The sequence below is a fragment of the Festucalex cinctus genome, chromosome 8 (assembly GCF_051991245.1).
Source record: "Festucalex cinctus isolate MCC-2025b chromosome 8, RoL_Fcin_1.0, whole genome shotgun sequence".
Lineage (NCBI taxonomy): Eukaryota > Metazoa > Chordata > Actinopteri > Syngnathiformes > Syngnathidae > Festucalex > Festucalex cinctus.
Window position 1 is genome coordinate 30122513 of NC_135418.1, and position 19079 is coordinate 30141591.

The window sequence follows — 19079 nt, forward strand, 5'->3', positions numbered from 1 at the left end:
TACTTAAATTTTTACAACTGTTAATGCTAAATTATACGATACCACCACCCACCCCGCCAAATCAAATATTTCTGCAAATAACTGTGAGAGCACAGAACAGTGAGAGTGATTGTTTATTTGTTTTTACAGGGACACGAGAGCACTACTACACTAACAATAGTAACCATTAAGTCATCAAGGTATTCGTCATCAAGTCATCCATCAGGTTAGTGAGTAGCAGCTTGGACAAATTCTAAATATTCACCAACATGCAATAGTGAGTATGTCACTGGATAAACAGTAGATATATAACATAACAGCATAGCCATTGAACAGTTTCTTGATAGAAAGGCATGCAACACGTATTGCCACAGTACATATGTATTTGTTTCAAAACAAATATTTGGCAACAAATCAGTCTGGTGAGACTGGAGGCAGCCAGTTGGGGGTAACCAGTTTTATGAAGTACCTTTGAATACTTCCTAATCATAAGACACGACAGACACTTTTATTATGAGCAGATTCTTTTTTTTTTTTTTGGGGGGGGGGGGGGGGGGGGGGGGGGGGTCTAAAGTTATTTTCTCTGGCCGAGATTACGCGACAAAAGTTGAAAACATCCACTCGTATTCAATTTAATTCAACCAATGGACCCAGATATGAGGTAATCATGTCAAAAACAAGTGTAAACGGCAATACTGAAATACTGGAGAAAAAAAAAAAAAAAACTCAAGAAGCTCAATTTAGTGGTCAACTCTTCCAAATGTTTGTTTTGATTTTCTTATCGTCATTGCTTTAGCCGATTAATTACACTAAATATTTAAACACTGAAATGTATTGAAATTTGTTTTTCTTCTTGCATTTCCGTAAGCATTTGTTATTAAAATCTGAGACTGTCCAACAAACATCTGAATTTTAATTCCTAAAAATAGTGTATGTTAACTAACAAAATGATTTTTGAAATTAGTAAATGTCATTAATATACTTTGTTTTTTATTTGATTTATTATTATTTTTTATTTCTACAATTATACTTTAAGTAAATATATATTAAATACATGTTTTTACATTAAGTATATTTTTATATTAATGAGTTAAAGAATTAATACTTTTTTTTTTTGGACAGCAATTATTGGAATTTCCCCCCATTTTTTTCCTGTGTATTCTAACCCCAATAAAATGTTACTTAAATTGAAAACTATTTTTCTTTTTCTTTTCTTTTTTTTAACATAAATTGGACAGTAATTGTGCATAAACAAAATCTGAGACTGTCCAACAAACATCTGAATTTAAAAATATATAGTGTTATAGTATTATAGTGTACGTTAACTAACAAAAAGATTTTTTTTTTTAATTAGTAAATGTCATTAATAGTTTTTTTTGTTGTATTTGATGTATTATTTTTTATTTGTACAATTATATTTTAACTGAAATATACTGAATTCATGTTTTTACATGAGGTATATTTTTATATGATATGTTTGAATCTGCCGACTTTGATGCCGTTTTGTTTTCATGCGATCATTGGAGGAAGAGGAAGGGGCGGGACTTCCTGCCTCTAGAGGATGACGCAGCAGCATTTGGCCGGGTAGTTGGCGGCGCCGACTTGCTGCTCGTTGCCAAACACGTAGAAGACGTGGGAGTCGCCTTTCCACTTGTAGCTCACTTTGGTGATGGGGATCAACTCCACCGTCTGCCGCTGAACAAAAACACGACACGCGTGCTCACAAACACACAACGCAATACACACACGTACACAACAAACACACAAAGAGCCGGTAGCGGCAACACATCGCAACGTGACTCGACTTCCTGTTTTGTTTTGTTTTTTGCAGTCTAGCCAACTTCCTGTTTTTGCGCTAATCTGACTCGACAGCTTCATCGTGTGAGTCGTCGTCAGTTGCTGGACGGAGAACCAAACCGCTTTTGGAGGTAGAATCCGAGGCGGGCGTGACCGGCGTGTCGTGGTCCCCGGAGAAGTGGGTATACTCGCAATTTTCACAAGTAAAAAAATTTATAAATACATAAATAAATAATGAAAATTAGTCCATAAATGCGGAGGACCAAAACTGTCAAAATTCAAAATAAATAAATGACTAAAAGAGAAAATAAAAACATATCATTCAAAAATTATATATATATAAAAAAATAAATATAAATGGAAATAAATCCGTTTTTATTTTCACTTTTAGTCATTTATTTATTTAGTCATTTTATTTATCTATTTATTTAGTCATGTATTTATTTAGTGATTTATTTATTTAGTCATGTATTTAGATTTAAATTCAAAATAAATAAATGACTAAATAAATATATAAATAAATTATTAGTTTTATTTATTATTTAGTCATTTAGTCTTTTTTTTTAAATAAAATGGATAAATGACTAAATAAATAAATGACAAAGTGAAACTAAAAACGGATTTATTTCCATTTATATTTATTTTTTTAGATATAATGTTCAAAATAAATAAATAACTAAATAAATGACTAAAAGTGAAAATAAAAACTGATTTATTTCCATTTCTATTTATTTTTTAGATATAATTTTTACATGATATTTTTTTAATATTCTTTTTTATTTTCCCTTTTAGTCATTTATTCATTTTGAATTTGGGCAGTTTTGGTCCTCGGGCGTGACGACGGGCACGCCACAACGGCGGGACGAGGGCGTGGCCTTTATGAATTTTGGGCGGCGCCGTCCGTACCTGCTGCAGGATCCTGGAAGTCTGAGCGTACTTGCTCTGGTGCTCTTGGACCAGCCGCCTGGACGCATCGGTGACGGCCGGGTCGGGGAAGCCCATGAGCGGGTACACCTGAGACGACCGACGGACGGACGGACGGACGGAAGCACAAAAAGCAAACATGGCCGTCAACGGACGATTATTCACAAATTCAACTAAGTCAAAGATTTATTCAGTTATTTATTTATTTTTTTAATAAGTGCGTTTATGTATTTTTGAGTGTAGTCATAGTTAACTAAAACTAATAAATACTGTAAACTAAAATTGGAAAAAAAAAAATTGGCCTTAAAATAAAAACAAAAATGTGCTTAAAAAAAAAAAAAGAAACCAACTCAAACTACAACTTACATTTATAAAACAAACTAAAATTGACCACCAAAAACAATAATTAGCAAAAAATGTGCTTTGTTTTCGTCCTTGTCAATTAATGTCATAGAGGGTTTATTTTAAAAGTATTTATTTTTGGAATTGCTGTACATTCTTATCAAAAAATGAAGGTCAACCAGTTTATTTGAGAATTATACTTTAATTTATTACACAATACTTTGTGATCTTTTTAATCTTTCACTCAACAAATACTCGTTTAAAAAAAAACAAAAAAACAAGACTAAAACAAGTAAAAAAATAAATACAAACAAAAACTAATTAAAACTAACTGCGTTCATTTGTGTGTGTTTTCGTGGGCATTTTTGTTGTTGTTGTGATTTTGTATGTTTGCGTGCGTGTGTACCAGGTACTGGTTGTCCTTGAACAGCTCTTTTCCGCTGACTGAACGCAGGTCGTCGATCTTCAAGCCGCTGTTCTGCTCCACCACGTGATCCTCCACATGGTTCGTCCTGGAAACACGCACACACATGCAGATTGTATACAAAAATATTCATTTCGGTAGCCTAATAGCATAGTTGCTTCATGTCATTTTGGGGCATTTAAAGAAAACCACAACGTATAGCAAGTACATTATTTATTTATTTTTTCATTGCCATTGACAATAAATGAAAAAAATGGCTGCCAATTATGTTATGACGCAAACCATATCAATAAAAAAAAAAAACTAATGTGCTTGCTAAAAATTGTGAAGATTGTTTTTCTTTATGCTTTTGACTTGAACTCTTTTACCGCCAAAAACGATTAATAACGATTACTAAAATCACAATGTATGCCGCCATAAACGTCAACATTTTTTATTTTTTTTTATCAATTGGCAGTGCAACGTCTAATGGAGCCGCTGCCTGCTCAATGGGTTGTGAACTCAAAAACAGCCACTAACTACGGCCAGCAGATGGCAGCATTGTATCCCTTTTCGATGGGCTGCCGGTGTACGAAATGACAATGAAACATGACGAATCTGATTTTTGGAATTTTTCCGTGACAACCGATGACATCGCGCGTCGACTCACCATTCCACTTTGAGCTGGACGAAGGTCAGCAGTTGTCGCTTTCCTTTGCACGTCTCGCAATTGTCGTAGCCGCGAGCGTCGCACTTGGTGCACCTGCGCACATATACTGCTTGATGAGTTGCCTTGAGGAAAGCCTGCTAGCTTAGCGCTAACATGCGGTTGCTAGCGTCGATGTTTGGGTAGTTAACACTTTCAGCAAGTAATATTGGAAACAAACAATATAAGAAATATTGTTACGGATGAACGAGTGTTTTGAAGCTCTTCTTTGTGTATTATTTGAATGTATGTAAAATACCATAAGAAGCAGTACAAAATCTTGACATTCTATCAAACGGTTACAATTATTTAAAGTAATATTTTTCTTTTGAAGAAAACGTCTTCCAAGAATTTTTTTTTTTTTTTTTTTCAGGAGTGTTATAAAATGGCATTTCTATTTCTATCCATTTCATTCAATGTCGATGAACTGCAGGTTGAGTGCAGTACCTGTCTTTGCCAGTAGAGTTACAGTGGGAGCAGTTCTGACCGTCTCTGGCGCCTGATCCGTTACACACCCAGCACGGTTTCTGAAGCGCACACGCCAACACGGCAATATTGACGAGGTTCGCCAACACGTTTTCTCACACAAATACCAGTACAAGTAACCACTCAAATCCTGAGATTACCCATACCAATAGTACATCAAATATATATATATATATATATATATATATATATATATATTAAATTACAATTTATTTGAGTATGACCCAAAAAAATAAAACTTGTGAGTCATCAACACATAGTTATGAGGGATGTAACGATAATGGCAATATCGTGATATTGCGATATTAAAACGGCCACAATATATCGTCGTCGTCATGTCACGATATTAAAAGCACATCTGTTAGAAAAAAAAAAAAAAAAAGAGAGATAGACCGATGTGGGTTTTTTTTCAGGGCCAGTACAGATGCCGATTATTAGTAGTCAAGGACGGCGATAACCAATATTTAGAACCGATAAATCATTTTCACTAAAAAGGGAAAATATTGGCATCAAAATTTGGAGAAAAAAAAAAGCTCTTACTTTTTGGGGGGTATTTTTAAACAATATGTTTATTGAGCAACTTTTAGAGTTAGTAAAATACTGGAGTTTTTTTTTTTTTTTTTTTTTTAAATCTTAGTCAATATTTTTTAAGTCTAACAAGTTCCGGGATCTCCCAGGGTAGTAGCATGTTTTCAAATGTTCAATTAAAACAATTGTTTGGCCGATGCCGATATTCGTCAAAATACTGAATATCGACACCGATAATCGGTCCATCCCTAAAAAAATAAATAAAGTCAGGTTGATTTCCAATTTCCATTTGTGCAGTTGTAGCACGCTCTAGTGGCTAGTTTTTTATTTTTTTTATTTTTTTATATTTTTTTTGTTAGTGCAGTTTAATTTCCACAAGGCATGTTTTGGCCCTTTTACGTTCAAAATCCACACTAATGTGTGCTTGCATTACCAAGTAAGTGCCTCAATATATAGATTAGATTGATATATTATTTTATGTCTAATATTTATACTAATTTTATATTTTTAATTGCTGTATTGTACAAAAGCATAATACAGTATTGTGTGTTTTTTTTTTGAGTATTTTTTACAATATTGTGACCTTTTTTGTATTGTCAACCTCCCCACGATATCGTGAAAATTGTTGCATCATGACCTTTGTATCGTGATGTTTGGCTATCGTTACATCCCGAGTAAGTTATGCTCGCCATTGCAGCAAATCGGTAAACGCGGCAATTGATTCACGCGGCAGTTGCAATGCGAGCCCGAGGGCGACCAAAACGAGGGCTCGCTTGCGCCGTCCCGCGTTGGTCGCGCTGGTGTTGGCGACGGGCGACTTACGTGTCCGCTTCCGCTGCAGTCCTTGCACGGCTTCTTGCCGGTCCCGTTGCAGTCGTGGCAGTCCTGCGCACACGCACGCACGCACGCACGCTTGAACGCACGTTTTCGCACGGCTGGCGTCGCCACACGGGCGCACACACCTTGACGGAGGACGTGTAGGGCACGCGGATGAGCTCCGTGTGATTGGTGAACACGTTGGGGGGCGTGGCCTGGACCTCCCAGGGTCGCGGGGCCGTCTGGGTGTAGAAGTCGGGCGCCTCGCCTGCTCATTCGTACACCACGCACACACCTGTCAATCAAACACACCTTGCGTGCGTGCGTGCGTGTATCGTGTATACCTTCATGAGGTTTGCTGCCCCACTCGGTTGACCTGGACTCAGTGTAAGTCTCCAGTCGATACTAATCAACACACAATGATTAGCATGATTGTAAACAGCAAAAACTTGGAGTGTGACAATATATCGATATTAATCCTGATACTTTGTCTCCCGATAGATTATCGATACACAAGTATGGCAATATTTGTCGCTAATATACAGCCACTAAGACGGCTCCATTGTTGATTACTTATTGAGCAATTACTTGGTGGGCCACTAGGGGGAGCGCCTCGTAAGAGTGGCGGGAAAATGGACGCAAATCTTCAGGCGAAGAAGAATCATCAGCGCTTGTGTATTTATCTGTCCAACAACTGACTCACTTTTGCATACGTTTCCATGACAAATTTGAACATCTTCAAGTTTAACATTTTACATGTATACATATTTATTTCATATCTTATTATTTTATATAAATAATATCAAAAAAAAAACCTCCCCCCAAAAATTAGTCATAAAAATAACCTTTTGTTTTGTTTTGTTTTCCTCCTCAAGTGAATGCAATACGCTTCCATAAAAATGTTTTAAAAAAATAAAAAATAAAATGTGGAAATTTGGATGCAAGTTTTGGGTCACAGGAAAGAAGTGAAAAGATCTTAAAAAAATAAAATTTAAAAAAAAAAGAAGTGAAAAGATGTGAAACAATCAAGTTGGACACAATAATGGGACACCGGCAGGAAGTGAAAAGTCGGAAAAATGTGGAAATTTGGATGCAAGTTTTGGGTCACAGGAAAGAAGTGAAAAGATCTTAAAAAAATAAAATAAAATTTAAAAAAAAAAAAAGAAGTGAAAAGATGTGAAACAATCAAGTTGGACACAATAATGGGACACCGGCAGGAAGTGAAAAGTCGGAAAAATGTGGAAATTTGGACAAAAGTATCAGAGCACAGAAAGGGACCAGTGAAGACATTTGGAAATTAGGACAAAAAAAAATTTGTTTGTGACACAGATAGGAAGTGAAAAAAGAAATGTGTAAAGTTTGATGGAAGTTCTTCAGACAGGAAGTGGAAATATGTGAAATTGAGTCAAGTTGGACAAAAGAACGGGACACTTGAAATGAAAATGTCAAAACAAATTGCGGGGAGGTTGTTTGGACGGCCGCCAGGAAGTGCGACGTGAAGCTAACGTAGCGCTTGAGCGCGTATGCTAACCCTGTAGGTGTTGAACGGCTCCATCTGCGTGATGACGCCGTCCGTGGCGGGCGCTTTGCTGTAGCAGCAGTTGGACGCGGCGAAGCTCTTGAAGGCCTCGCGGGCGACGTCCTCCGACAAGGACGGGATGCTAGCGGACGCACACCAAACAAAACACAAAACAAAACCCGATTCACTTCGCCCGCCTTCTGTGTAGTACCGTCTCGTGCCACAAAACGCCAGGCAGCACCGAGCTCTACGAGAGGATAATTATGAGCAAGAAGAAGAAGAAGAAGAAGAGGCAGAGAAGGCCCCAACTACGTTCCAGCTGTAGTGGAGAAAATGTAGGATCAAGAATTGTCGGATGCTCCAAGTGTGCTAAAGTAGAAGCTGTTTGTCTAGAATTATGATTATGGTTTTTTTAAGAGAGAAAAAAAATAGATGATTATATAATTAAATAATTGACTGCATAATTAATGACCATACAAGGCTCAGGGTTTCAAATAATGGTTAGGGTTTCGAGGCTGATTGTCTCAAATGAGGGTTTCAAACAAGGATTACGTTTTAAGTTCGGCTTTCAAACCTTCGGATATGGTTTGAAATTAGGCTTTCAATCCAGATTTAGAGTTTATGATTTCAAAGAATACTTTGGGTTTTAACTCATTCAAACCCAAAGACGTATAAATCCGTGTTTTAATACTTTGTCCTTCACTCCCAAAAACGTATAATTACGTCTTCTTCTTCTTCTTTTTTTTATGCTAGCGCTTTGATGCACTTAGTGACCTGAAGAGGTCACTTAAAGCAATGGTAGTTATTTAAAAAAAAAAGGCCAGCAGGTGGCAGCAGAGTATAAGAGATCAGCCAGGCCCATGTTGCAACAAGCTCTTTTTTTTCCCCCCAGTGTTTTCGACAGGAATTTTGATTAATGCAAATTGCTGCAAAACGGAAATAGATAGAAATATACTTTTTTTTTCCCCTGATGAAATAAAGAGACTAATTTTTGTTCTGGTAGGTTTCACGTTCTTATATCAATAGAACACAATATTCTGTGGGCCTTGAAAAATCAGTCAAAGTTCAGGGCCATGTCGTGCACGTCTACTTTGATGGGGTGCCCCCCGCTGGACGGGAGGGTTACTGCGAGATGTCTCACCTCCAGTTCTCGGGCTCGGGGCCCGGTTGGGGCGGGGCCGCGGGCTCCACGGGCATGGGCGGCGGCAGGAAGCCTGCACACAAATGCGATATTTGAGAACACGGATTCAACTTTTCATTTTTTTTTTTGTGGTGCTCGTTGGATATCTCACCTCCGCCGCCCTCGTACCCGGGCATGTTGGGGAACATGTTGTCAGCGGGCGCGGCCCCCGGCGGGTACACGGCTGAAACACGACGACCACATTCGACAAAATGGAAAACTTTTGATTAGATGTGGGACCAAGTTCAAAAATATTGGAACACAAAAACGAGACCTACAATACTTTTGTCTAAAAATTGTCTTTGCGTTTCACTTCCGCTACGTGTCCCAATACTTTTGTTGGAATTCAGAAATATTGGGACACATACAGATGGGAAAACGTGAAGGCGATATCAAGTATTGGAACACCCACTACAGGATGGAGAAGAAAAGGAACTTTGGACAAAAGTATTTGGACACGTAACGGTAGGAATGTAACGATAAACGGCAATATTGTGATATTAAAACACCCACAAGATATCGTTGTCGTCATGTCACAATATTAAAAGCAGCACATCCGTTAAAAAAAAAAAAAAAAAAAAAAAAAAAAAGTCAGATTGATTGCATAAGTGACACAAATATGAAAAGTACTTGGACGCAGACCTGGAGTTTAAAATTAAGTACAAAATTATGATTGGGATGCAAACAAACGACGGAACAAAAAAAAAAAAAAGTGCAGCTTGGACAAAAGTAATGGGCAGTCAAAAGGTGAAAATCCCGCGAGAACTGGACGACGTCGTGGGAACGTTCAGTCAAATAAAAGAAGACGGAACAAAACCACGCTCGGCTTTTCGCATTCAAGTCGACAAGAAATCCGATACGTGGGAAAATAATAAAAAATCCCTCCAACAACAACACGTGTGCACGCGCGCGCATGCTTTTGCTTTTGCTTGCTTGCTTGCAGCTGTTCCGGACGCTCACCGACCGACGACATGTCGCACTCGGGTCACAAAAACATTTGCACACGCACACGCATAATTAAGGATAGAAACTTTTTCATTTGAGGAACCACGTATGGAAAAATGGAAGGATGCAACCTTAACTTATTAAACATGCTAAAAATCAATCAGGTAAACAATTAGGTACGACAGACTAGAGCACATTCATAGAAAATCGGCTAAATAGAAACAAATTTAATATTAGTAGTGTCACTTTCTTTTTTTCCCCACATTTTTTAAATAGCTTTGTGAGCTATGTCAAATGTAGTTTTTGTTTTTGTTTTTTTTAATCATATGCCGCAAATGGCTCCGGGATGTAGTTTGGACACCGCTAGCTAGCTAGCTAGCTAGCTAACTTGGCTTATCTAGATAGTTATTTATTTATCTATACAAAAAACAGTCCATTTACCTTATTGTTAGTTGATGTAAAAAGTTTGACAAACACAACATTTCGTACATTTCTTAGTGTATAAGATTCCAAATTCCTCCACCGTTTGCGTCACGTGACTTGCCCCAACACGATTGTTGCGCAAGAGTACAATAATTGGATTCAATTTAGCGCCCGAGGGTGCAAAAGTACTTGGAGGCTTCTTCTCGATGACTAAACATCTTCATAATAACGTTAATGATCATAAGAACAAACAAAACCGACTACGCGCGGCATCACGTGACGTGAGCAAGCGGTTTTGAAGGTTTTGGGACTGCGGATCGGATCTGGAATGTGTTGACAAGCGGGCGGCGCTGCGTTTCCTTTGGCGTTTTCGTTTTCGTTTTCGTTTTCGTGTTGTTGGTTTGACGGATTCTTACCTGCGTTGTTCATCCTGCTCAAGGGCCAATTTGCACCGCAAACAAACACAGAGGAAAAAAATGTAGCAACTCTTCAGCGTGCAACAAGAGCAGGACCGAGCCCAGCGCGTCGCAAACTTAAGAAGCTTCACGTCAAAAACGCACGCCGCTTCCGCTATGTGCCTTTCAAAATAACATCTAAAAGCGCGAGAACGACAAAGTTGACTTCGGGACTCACACAAATGACATTTTACATTCTCGGGTCTTACAAGAGCATGTCAAATGTCATTAAGCAGATTTTAATGCCCCCCAGCTGTGGCACAGTGACTTTCTCTTTTACAATGACATATTTTGTTATATCTATTATTTACATTATTTAGTGAAATACATGTTCATTCAATTAGAACTTTTAAAAATCAAACGAGAATAATTTTTACAAATTCAGATGAATAATAACGGTACAGTATTTGCTTTCTTTCCTCGCATCGAATCAAATCATTTTTTTCATCTTATCGATCTGAAATATTACATGTTTAGCTACACTAGAAGCTATTTTGTAAATAGATCAATAGAATGACCACTTTTTGTTTTGTTTATTGATTTATTTGCTAATTATGACGTACATTGCGAATTAGTGAATACACGACACTTTGTTATGTAAATCAATTTCCTGCTCAGGGTGGTGGCTTGGACCCTCATTTAATTAATAAGCTTATAGCTTCCACAATTTAAACAAAAATACATATTCTGATAGAAGAATACTTGTTGAATGCACGGATGTGTAATTGTATTCACTGTTTGTGTGATTTTTGTAAAAATTATGGAATAAACAAAGACAATGATTCATTTTGAATCTAATTACTGATGCATATTTATATTGTATGTTACTTGTTATAGATTTAAGATCTTATTTAGACTTATTTTGACTTCATTCATCCCCACACACGAAGAAAAAAAAATAAAAAATTCTGGGCCCTTTTAATTTGAAGGGGTTGCCGCTTGTGTTCCGGTCGTGAAAAGTGAATTTGATACCTCCATCGGGAGGAATGCTGTCGACGCCCATCTGACATTGATTAGTCAAGCAGCTCAAAGACCACAACAAACCCAAACCCAACATCCACATCTTGCTTTTATTGTCGCGCGCGCGCGCGTGCGTGTTACATAACTACGCGATGTCAACATGTCTCAACATACTTGTCAGGAATTGCCTCCCCTCGAGGCAAATATTTGTGTCAAGACAAAAAAAAAAAAGGATGCTGGCGCCATAATGAATATGATTCATAGTAGAAAAAGTATGAATGAATGCGGTGTGTATGAATTTATATGAATTCCATCAATTTGGACCAGTTTTGCAGGAAACGAGATGCGAGCAACCAGCAGAGGGAGACAGAGCGAGCATTAGACCCTTCCAGCTGACGTCACTGCTTAGCTCCCGCTGCACCTCCGGGAGGGCAAACATCCCAGAACAAATGAATGGAGAGAGCTTGATTTTCGGCGAGCGTTTTTGGTAAAAGGTGGCAAATATGGCAAGTGTCACAAAAAAAAAACAACCAAAAAAACCATCCCGAGTAGGACACTACATTACTGCGACTCATTGAAACCAGTCGTTTGGCGCCGCAAGCTAGCTTGTTGGTGGGCAAAGTGGAAGTGGAAACTTAAACTGTATGTCGATCACGACTTTCATGGTGTCAATGAGAGAGTCTTGACAGGCACAAAATGGCCGACCTTGTGCCTGTCAAGACTCACACGTCGCAACGTAACCCGGAAGTCGAACGTCCCGCCTCCTGCGTATATTTTTATATTCCGTTTCACAAATACAAATTTAAATCTCTCCACACACGTTCTTTTGTGTACGTGTGGACGCTAGTTACACATACTGATTTTTTTTTTTTAATTGAACAAATTGCACATTCAACACCACCACAGAAGTCACATCAAAACGAGTGCAAATTCAGAACAAACAACAACAAAAATGTGCCTTGCGATACAACACCTTACAAAAAAAACAAAACCAAGGGAAATAAAAAGTGACTTTATAGTTGTGATGGGCGAGTACAGGTGCTGATACCGGCCTCATTTCGAGGTATTCATACTCGCAAGGGTGGCCTTTTTTTGGTCAGGAACTAGCAATACCAAAGTCCTTATAAAATAGTGAAGAAAAATTGCTTGTGAGTTCCAATTTATGGATTTAGACATTTGCTAATCGTCTTTCTCTTTTTCACTTTTTTTTTTTTTTTACTCTTTACAAAGTAACACAGGTTCATAAAAAGTTTTTTTTTTTGCCTTTGTGAGTTTTCGTCAATTTGCTGGTTAGCATTAGCATGCTACTTCCTGGTTCCAAGGCTTACACAAGTCTGTCCGCGGGAGAAACACCCGGTCGGTGGCGACAGGTGTCCGGTCCGGTCCGGTCCGGTCCGGTCCGGTCCGCTCAAAGGACGGCGAGGTCGTGGCAGCTCTTGGATCGGATCCTGACGGCCACGCGTTGGTTGTTGCGCGCCACCAGGCGGTCCAGGAAGCGGCGCGCCTTCTGGCCGATGCTCTCCTTGCGCTTGCAGGAGGCGGAGCGTCGGCGGCGCAGGCGGATTTGGCGCACCACGCCCTCGAAGAGCTCGCTCACGTTGTGCTGCAGCGACGCCGACGTCTCGATGAACTTGCAGTCGAACACCACCGCGCACGCTCGCCCCTCTGGCGGGTTGCGGGGCGGATACAAATCGTATCATGACCAGATTTGGAATTACCGCGACAAAACCTCATCAACGTGCTTTTTTTCGAAACGTCAATAGCGTTTCAAACAACCTAAGGCGGGTGATTTTGTAAACATCAAAGATGGCTGAACGTTGTCAATGTATGCGTTTGCTGTTAACAAATATTTGGTCAACATCAAAGTCAATGTAGTCGTCATTTATTTATTCTAGTTTTATTTTATTTATTTATTTATTTATTTAATTCTCTTTATTTTTTTATTATTATGTATTTATATAATTGTATTTATTACTATTTATTTATTATTATTTAATTATTTTATTCTATTTATATTATTATAATTTTGTATTATTTATTTACTATTATTATTATTATTTAAATAATTTTATTTATTTATTATTAAATATTGATTTAATTTATTCATCAAAGACCATCATGCTCATCTTTCTGTATACATCAAAGACAGTTTAGCATCTCTAATGAGCCATACGGGATGTGTTTCGTCAACACCGAAACCAAATTTAGTCAACTACAGTGCTCATGTTTTGTAAACTTCAAGAGAGACTCGTAATCAATCGTCAACCTGACACGTTTTGTGAACATCAAAGACAAGTTGCCGTCCTTGGCAAAACTTAACGTGTAATCAAAGATGATAAATTTTTGAGTCTTCAAAAACACATTTACAACAACAAATCTGTCGTATGTGTAACGATTGTGTCGCGATAGATGTTTTTCCAACAATCAAAGACAATTCATCAAGCTAACATCAATGACGATTTTGCATCCAAAACAAACTTGTCAAAGAAAACATTTTAGTCATCAATTATCCTGCCGTCAAAGACAATTTAAGAGTCATCAACAATTTTAACGTCCAGCTTTTTGTAAACATCAAACGCACTTGTGTAGAGGATGAAGTCTACAAATCATCCAAAACACGTCTTTGTAAACATCAAAGACAATACATCGACAGAGAACCTGATGTTTTTTTTTTCAAAAACCATTTGAGTGCTCAGAGCCTCTTAAATGTTGGCATCGTGCAATCGTCAAAAGGAGCCCATAGTCATGCGTGACTTTTTGCAAGCATCAAAGAGGTTTTCACCTTGCAGCGCCACCTCCCGGGAGCGCACCAGGTCGCTCTTGTTGCCCACGAGGATGATGGGCACGTCGTCGGCCCGCCGCCGCAGCGTCACGCGAAGTTCGGCGGCCGCGTCGAAGCTGCGCCGGTCGCTGACCGAGTAGACGACGACGTACGCGCTGCCGCGCGCCGGGATCGTCTCGCCCGCCGCTGCGCCCGCCGCTGCGCCGCCCTCGTCCTCGTCCTCGCCAAAACAACAACAAAGAAAAAGACATCCAAGACGCGCGCGTTTCGGTCAACATGCCTGTCAAAATTGTAGTCGACTCAGTCGGCACGCTTCCCCAAATATCAAAGGCGATTTGGTCTTCAAAGCTCCTAACCGGTATGGTTTTATAATGTTGCTTTAGTCCTCAACGTCAACATCAAAGACACTTCCGTCTTCACGGGCTTAACAAAATGGATTTAGTCCTCAAGGCTGTACGCATTTTGTAAACAGACGTCTTCGTCTTCAAAGATTTTTTTTTTTACCTGTATTTGTCTTTTAGAGGGAAAATATGTAAACATCAAAGACAATTTGGTCTTAAGACAATTTGATCTTCAATGAAGAGGAAAAAAAAAGTTTTTTTTTCCTGTTTATGTAAACATGAAAGATAATTTAAAACATTAATAACAACAATAAAAAACATCAAAGACACATCAGCTTTCAAAGAAACTTAATGTGCTTTGGAATTTAAAGACCACCACATACGTGTTTTTGTAAACATGTACGAAAATGTTTAAAAACAAAACAAAACCAAAAAAAACCCTGAAGACGGGCGCTTGTTTTTGTAGCATCGGACGTTTTTTGGAGCGGCCTTACCGGTTTATCGTTGGTCCACGTATCCATGACAACCAGCGTCGTCTTCTTGCCATCGACTGTCAGCGTCCTCTCGTACGTGCCCGCTGGAGGAGAAAAAAAAAAAAAGAAAAAAAGAAAAACAATCAACGACAATGCAGCGGAAAAGCAGGTCAAAGCGCTGCCAGTGGCATCAATGAGGTCATTCAAAGTCAAAGCAGACGCCGACGGACCGATCGACCAGACGGCCATTTGGCCAAAGTTGACCCTGCGTTCAGTGACACTACCAGAACACAACGCCATTGATGCTTACAAATATATGTTAGGCTTTTAAAAAAAAAAAAGAGAAAAAAAAAGTGTAAAACCGGAAACGGTGTTGAATATTGAAAACTCAAAAGTTAATCAGACTCCAAATGGTCTTTGATCTTTTCAAAAACATTAGGATTGGTAAACAATAAATCATTTTGGTGTTTAAAACACACACAGGTCAAAATTCTTTAACGATTCAGTGGTCTTTGATGTTTAGGTTCCTTTGATAGTCTTTGATGTTAACAGAAATGGAAGCTTTTGTGGAGACTCTAAATAGTCCGTTTATAAAAAGTTTAGTTGAACTTTGATTTATTTAAAAAAAAATACAATAAATTAGGTTTGAATGCCTTTGACTTTTACAATTTCACAAAAAATAATAATTGTCTTTGATGCTTACAAGAATTTTTTTTTATTGAAGACCCTAAATGGTCTTTTGTGTTTATGAAATTATATCATTGATATTCTTGAAAAGTTGATAAAAACATCAGGTTGCTTGAAGTCGCTTAATGGTCTTTGATGAAAACGTGCTTCAATTTGACTATGCCGAAATTGTCTTTGATGAAAACACATCTAGGTTGGACACAAAGACTATTCAACCAACGCTAAATGGTCTTTCATCAAAGACTAAAAGGTCTTTGATGAAAACATGTTTCAATGACACTTTATGCCTGTGAAACACTAAATTGTCTTTGATGAAAACACGTCTAGGTTGGACACAAAGACAATTTATTCAACCAACCTCGATGTGTTTTCATCCAAGACAATTTAGTGTTTCACAGACATAAAGTGTAATTGAAACATGTTTTCATCAAAGACCTTCTTTTTTTAATAAACATGTCATTAACATCAATGAGTTAGCCTTCAATAATATTTTGTAAACATAAACGCCAAGTTGTGGTCTTCAATCATAAATTGCCTTTGATGTTCACAAGCTTAATTGTCTTGGATGAAAACGCGTACGTTAGCTTTGTTTGCGACTGAATTCTATTTGATGTTTACGAACGTAAAAAAACAAAGAAAGAAAGTCCATTTGTGTCGAGCGTCCTCGTTGACGTTTCTCCTCACCTTCCACTTGTTCGTCTTTGTCGGCGATTCCCGCAAAGATTCCCGCCAGGCTGCTCTTTCCCACGCCGTGGTCGCCCAGCAACACCACCTTGTGGACGCGCTGCGACTCGCCGCCGTCGTCGCCGCCGTCGTCGTCGTCGTCGTCGTCGTCGTCGTCGTCGTCGTCGTCGCTCCAGCGCACCCGCGAGGCGTCGCCCGGGTGGTACGACGCCGACTGGCCCAGCGGAGGGTGCCGGCGCCGCGGCGTCGGCGTCGGCCGGCTGGGGCGGACCGGGTTGCTGGCCCGCCTCCGGAGGACGTCCTTCTCGCTCATGACGTCATCGAATCCTTTTCAAGGTTCCTTCTCTTTGATGTTGTGGCAGGTTAGCTGACGTTTAACCAAACGCGCACGTGAGGCTCCTTGACAACGTTACAAAAATACATTTCAAGTCGAAGCTTAGCTGAAGAGGAAATTGTCTTTGATGCCGAATGATGATGAACGGGAACCCAAACGTTGAGTGTGTTGAAAGACTCTTTGATGTTTAAAAAGATGTCAACGATGCGCGTGTGTTGCACAATGTTAAATCGAAATGTTGTTTTGACATTTACAAAAACAATGCCACAGTAATTTGTACATAGTCATTTGATGAAGACTAAAAGGGGTCTTTGAGGTTTACCAAGATGTCAAAGATGTGTTGGTGGGGAAGCGCACACTGTTAAATCCAAATTTCTTTTGATATTTGCAAAAACAATTCCGTAGTAATTTGTATGTAGTCATTTAATGATGACTAAAAGATGTTGACATCAAAAACACGCTTGTTTCCAAACGTGCACGTTAGTTTGAGGTGAACAAATCTTTTCCCCTGAAATTTACGGGAACGCGAGTCATCATTTGAGTTTACAAAGACGCATACATGATGTTTGCAGAATACTAAAATTGTCTTTGATGTTGAATGACGAACGAGAACCCGAATGTTGAGCGTTTTTAAGACTCTTTGATGTTTAAAAAGATGTCAAAGATGCGTGCGTGTTGCGCAACGTTAAATCAAAATGTTCTTTTGATAATTGTATTTAAAAAAAATTGGTTTAAAATGATAATGATAGAAAAATATGTACATCAAGTATAAATGTCAATACATTATTATTATTATAGCATTCCCACATACATTATAATAGAAGCATTAGGGAGTAAGACTAGATAAGTTTTTCGACTTCTTCCTACTCCTTTTGAACATATCAATTATGATACTATTGATTTATTTTTCTTTTCTTTTCTTTTTTTTTAAACTACAACTTGTATTTTATACTTGTGATGTGTTTATATGTTCAAATTTAGAATAATCTGTGGTCAAAATTAATAGTGTGACTATTAATACATGATTAATGTGATCATTTTTTGGTGATTAATAATTTAAAGCTTTCATTTTGACAGCACTAAAAACACTGTTTGTTTTTTTGTGGTGTGGCATGAGTCCAAAGTCGACTTTCGGGGGCAACCTATCAAAAGAATCATTCCAATTCATACATACATATGAAGAATGACTTTCAAATGACACGAGCGAGTAGCATAATACACGATATGATATTTGGAGTACTGCAACACTGTCAAGTACGCGCACGCGCACAAACAAACAAACAAGCAGCTTCCGATGACTACAAAACGATGAAACATGCAGAAAAGTGGACAAGTTTGCGTGTGCGTGTGATGAGCAAACATACCGGAAGCTTCGCGAAGAGCAACAAATTTGCGTTGCGGCCGCCGCGCTGGCGTGTGCGCGTCCTGCTGACGCAAGCGAGCTTTTATGACACGCTGAACCCGCAAAAGTTCCACAACAGCTTTAAAAATTCAGCAGCGGAATCGCTCGCGCTCGCGCACGCGCACGCGCACGCGCGTGACAGCAGAGGAGAAGCAGATATGCTTGTTGACAAGAGTTGGCTTCGGAAAAATGTTGCTCACTTCCTGTGACATCAAAAACAAAACAAAACAAAAAAGGAGTCAGCCGGGATTTGTTGACATGTCTTACATTAATTGCTAACATGTTTTGTTTTTGGGGGTTTTTCAGGCTCAAATGAAAATTGCCGTCAATCCCGCCGTGCGACTTGAAACCGCGCCAGACTTAATGAAGAACATGTTTTGCCATTTTGCAAGTCAATCAAATCATGTCGCGCACTCGGAACACACGTCACGTGTCGCAAAAAAAAAAAAAAAAAAAAAAAGCACTTGAAATGTTTCCACTCGCAAGCACGTTGTTAACATGCCAGGCCAGCGGGTGGCGCTGTCAACGTTCCTCCTTTAAATGAATCATGTCACCATGATGTTGAGAAAAAAAAAAGGCCAACCGCACAGAACGCCAGGCCTGCGGGTGGCGCTGCAACGGCGCCACGTTTTGGACTTAAAAGGAGAAGTCAACCCAAACTTTTTTTTTTTTTTTGGGGGGGATGATGATATGTTCTACACAGCCCCACTAGTCTAAATATGGTATTCTAGTTAGTCAAATATGATTTAAGCAGCAAAATTTTTAGCCACCTCTGGGGGCGGCCATTTTGCCACTTGACTGACGATGACATCACAGTTGCTCAGGTAACAACCAATCACAGCGCAGCTTCAGAAAACAAATTAAATCCGATTTTTTTTTAATTTTTTTAAGCCATCCGGGGGCGGCCATTTTG

General features: G+C 38.9%; 2 protein-coding genes and 1 long non-coding RNA gene across 4 annotated transcripts; 1 reads left to right on the forward strand and 2 right to left on the reverse strand.

Annotated features, from left to right (window-relative positions):
• Positions 1-530: 530 nt before the first annotated feature.
• LOC144024342 (protein SSUH2 homolog) lies at positions 531-10628 on the reverse strand. Its single transcript, XM_077530567.1, has 12 exons — positions 10465-10628; positions 8793-8864; positions 8642-8714; positions 7513-7642; positions 6326-6386; positions 6128-6249; positions 5988-6050; positions 4599-4678; positions 4116-4208; positions 3449-3554; positions 2683-2790; positions 531-1674 (listed from the first exon to the last, which is right to left on the reverse strand). The coding sequence occupies exons 1-12, from the start codon at positions 10475-10477 to the stop codon at positions 1534-1536; spliced, it is 1062 nt and encodes a 353-aa protein (XP_077386693.1). The 5' UTR covers positions 10478-10628; the 3' UTR covers positions 531-1533.
• Positions 1315-3791, forward strand: LOC144024343 (uncharacterized). The gene is made up of 2 exons (XR_013284744.1): positions 1315-1954; positions 2596-3791. It is a non-coding gene; the product is annotated as an uncharacterized LOC144024343 (long non-coding RNA).
• Positions 10629-11565: 937 nt separating the features above from the next.
• On the reverse strand, positions 11566-18501 carry LOC144023712 (GTP-binding protein REM 1-like). 2 transcript variants are annotated; one of them, XM_077529463.1, is made up of 5 exons: positions 18129-18501; positions 16431-16797; positions 15081-15163; positions 14246-14465; positions 11566-13128 (listed from the first exon to the last, which is right to left on the reverse strand). In XM_077529463.1, exons 2-5 carry the CDS (start codon positions 16741-16743, stop codon positions 12872-12874), a joined length of 873 nt encoding a protein of 290 aa, XP_077385589.1. In that variant the 5' UTR covers positions 16744-16797; positions 18129-18501; the 3' UTR covers positions 11566-12871. The 2 variants fall into 2 exon arrangements, with proteins under 2 accessions (XP_077385589.1, XP_077385588.1); XM_077529462.1 differs by having other exon boundaries at positions 16431-16829.
• Positions 18502-19079: the final 578 nt, after the last annotated feature.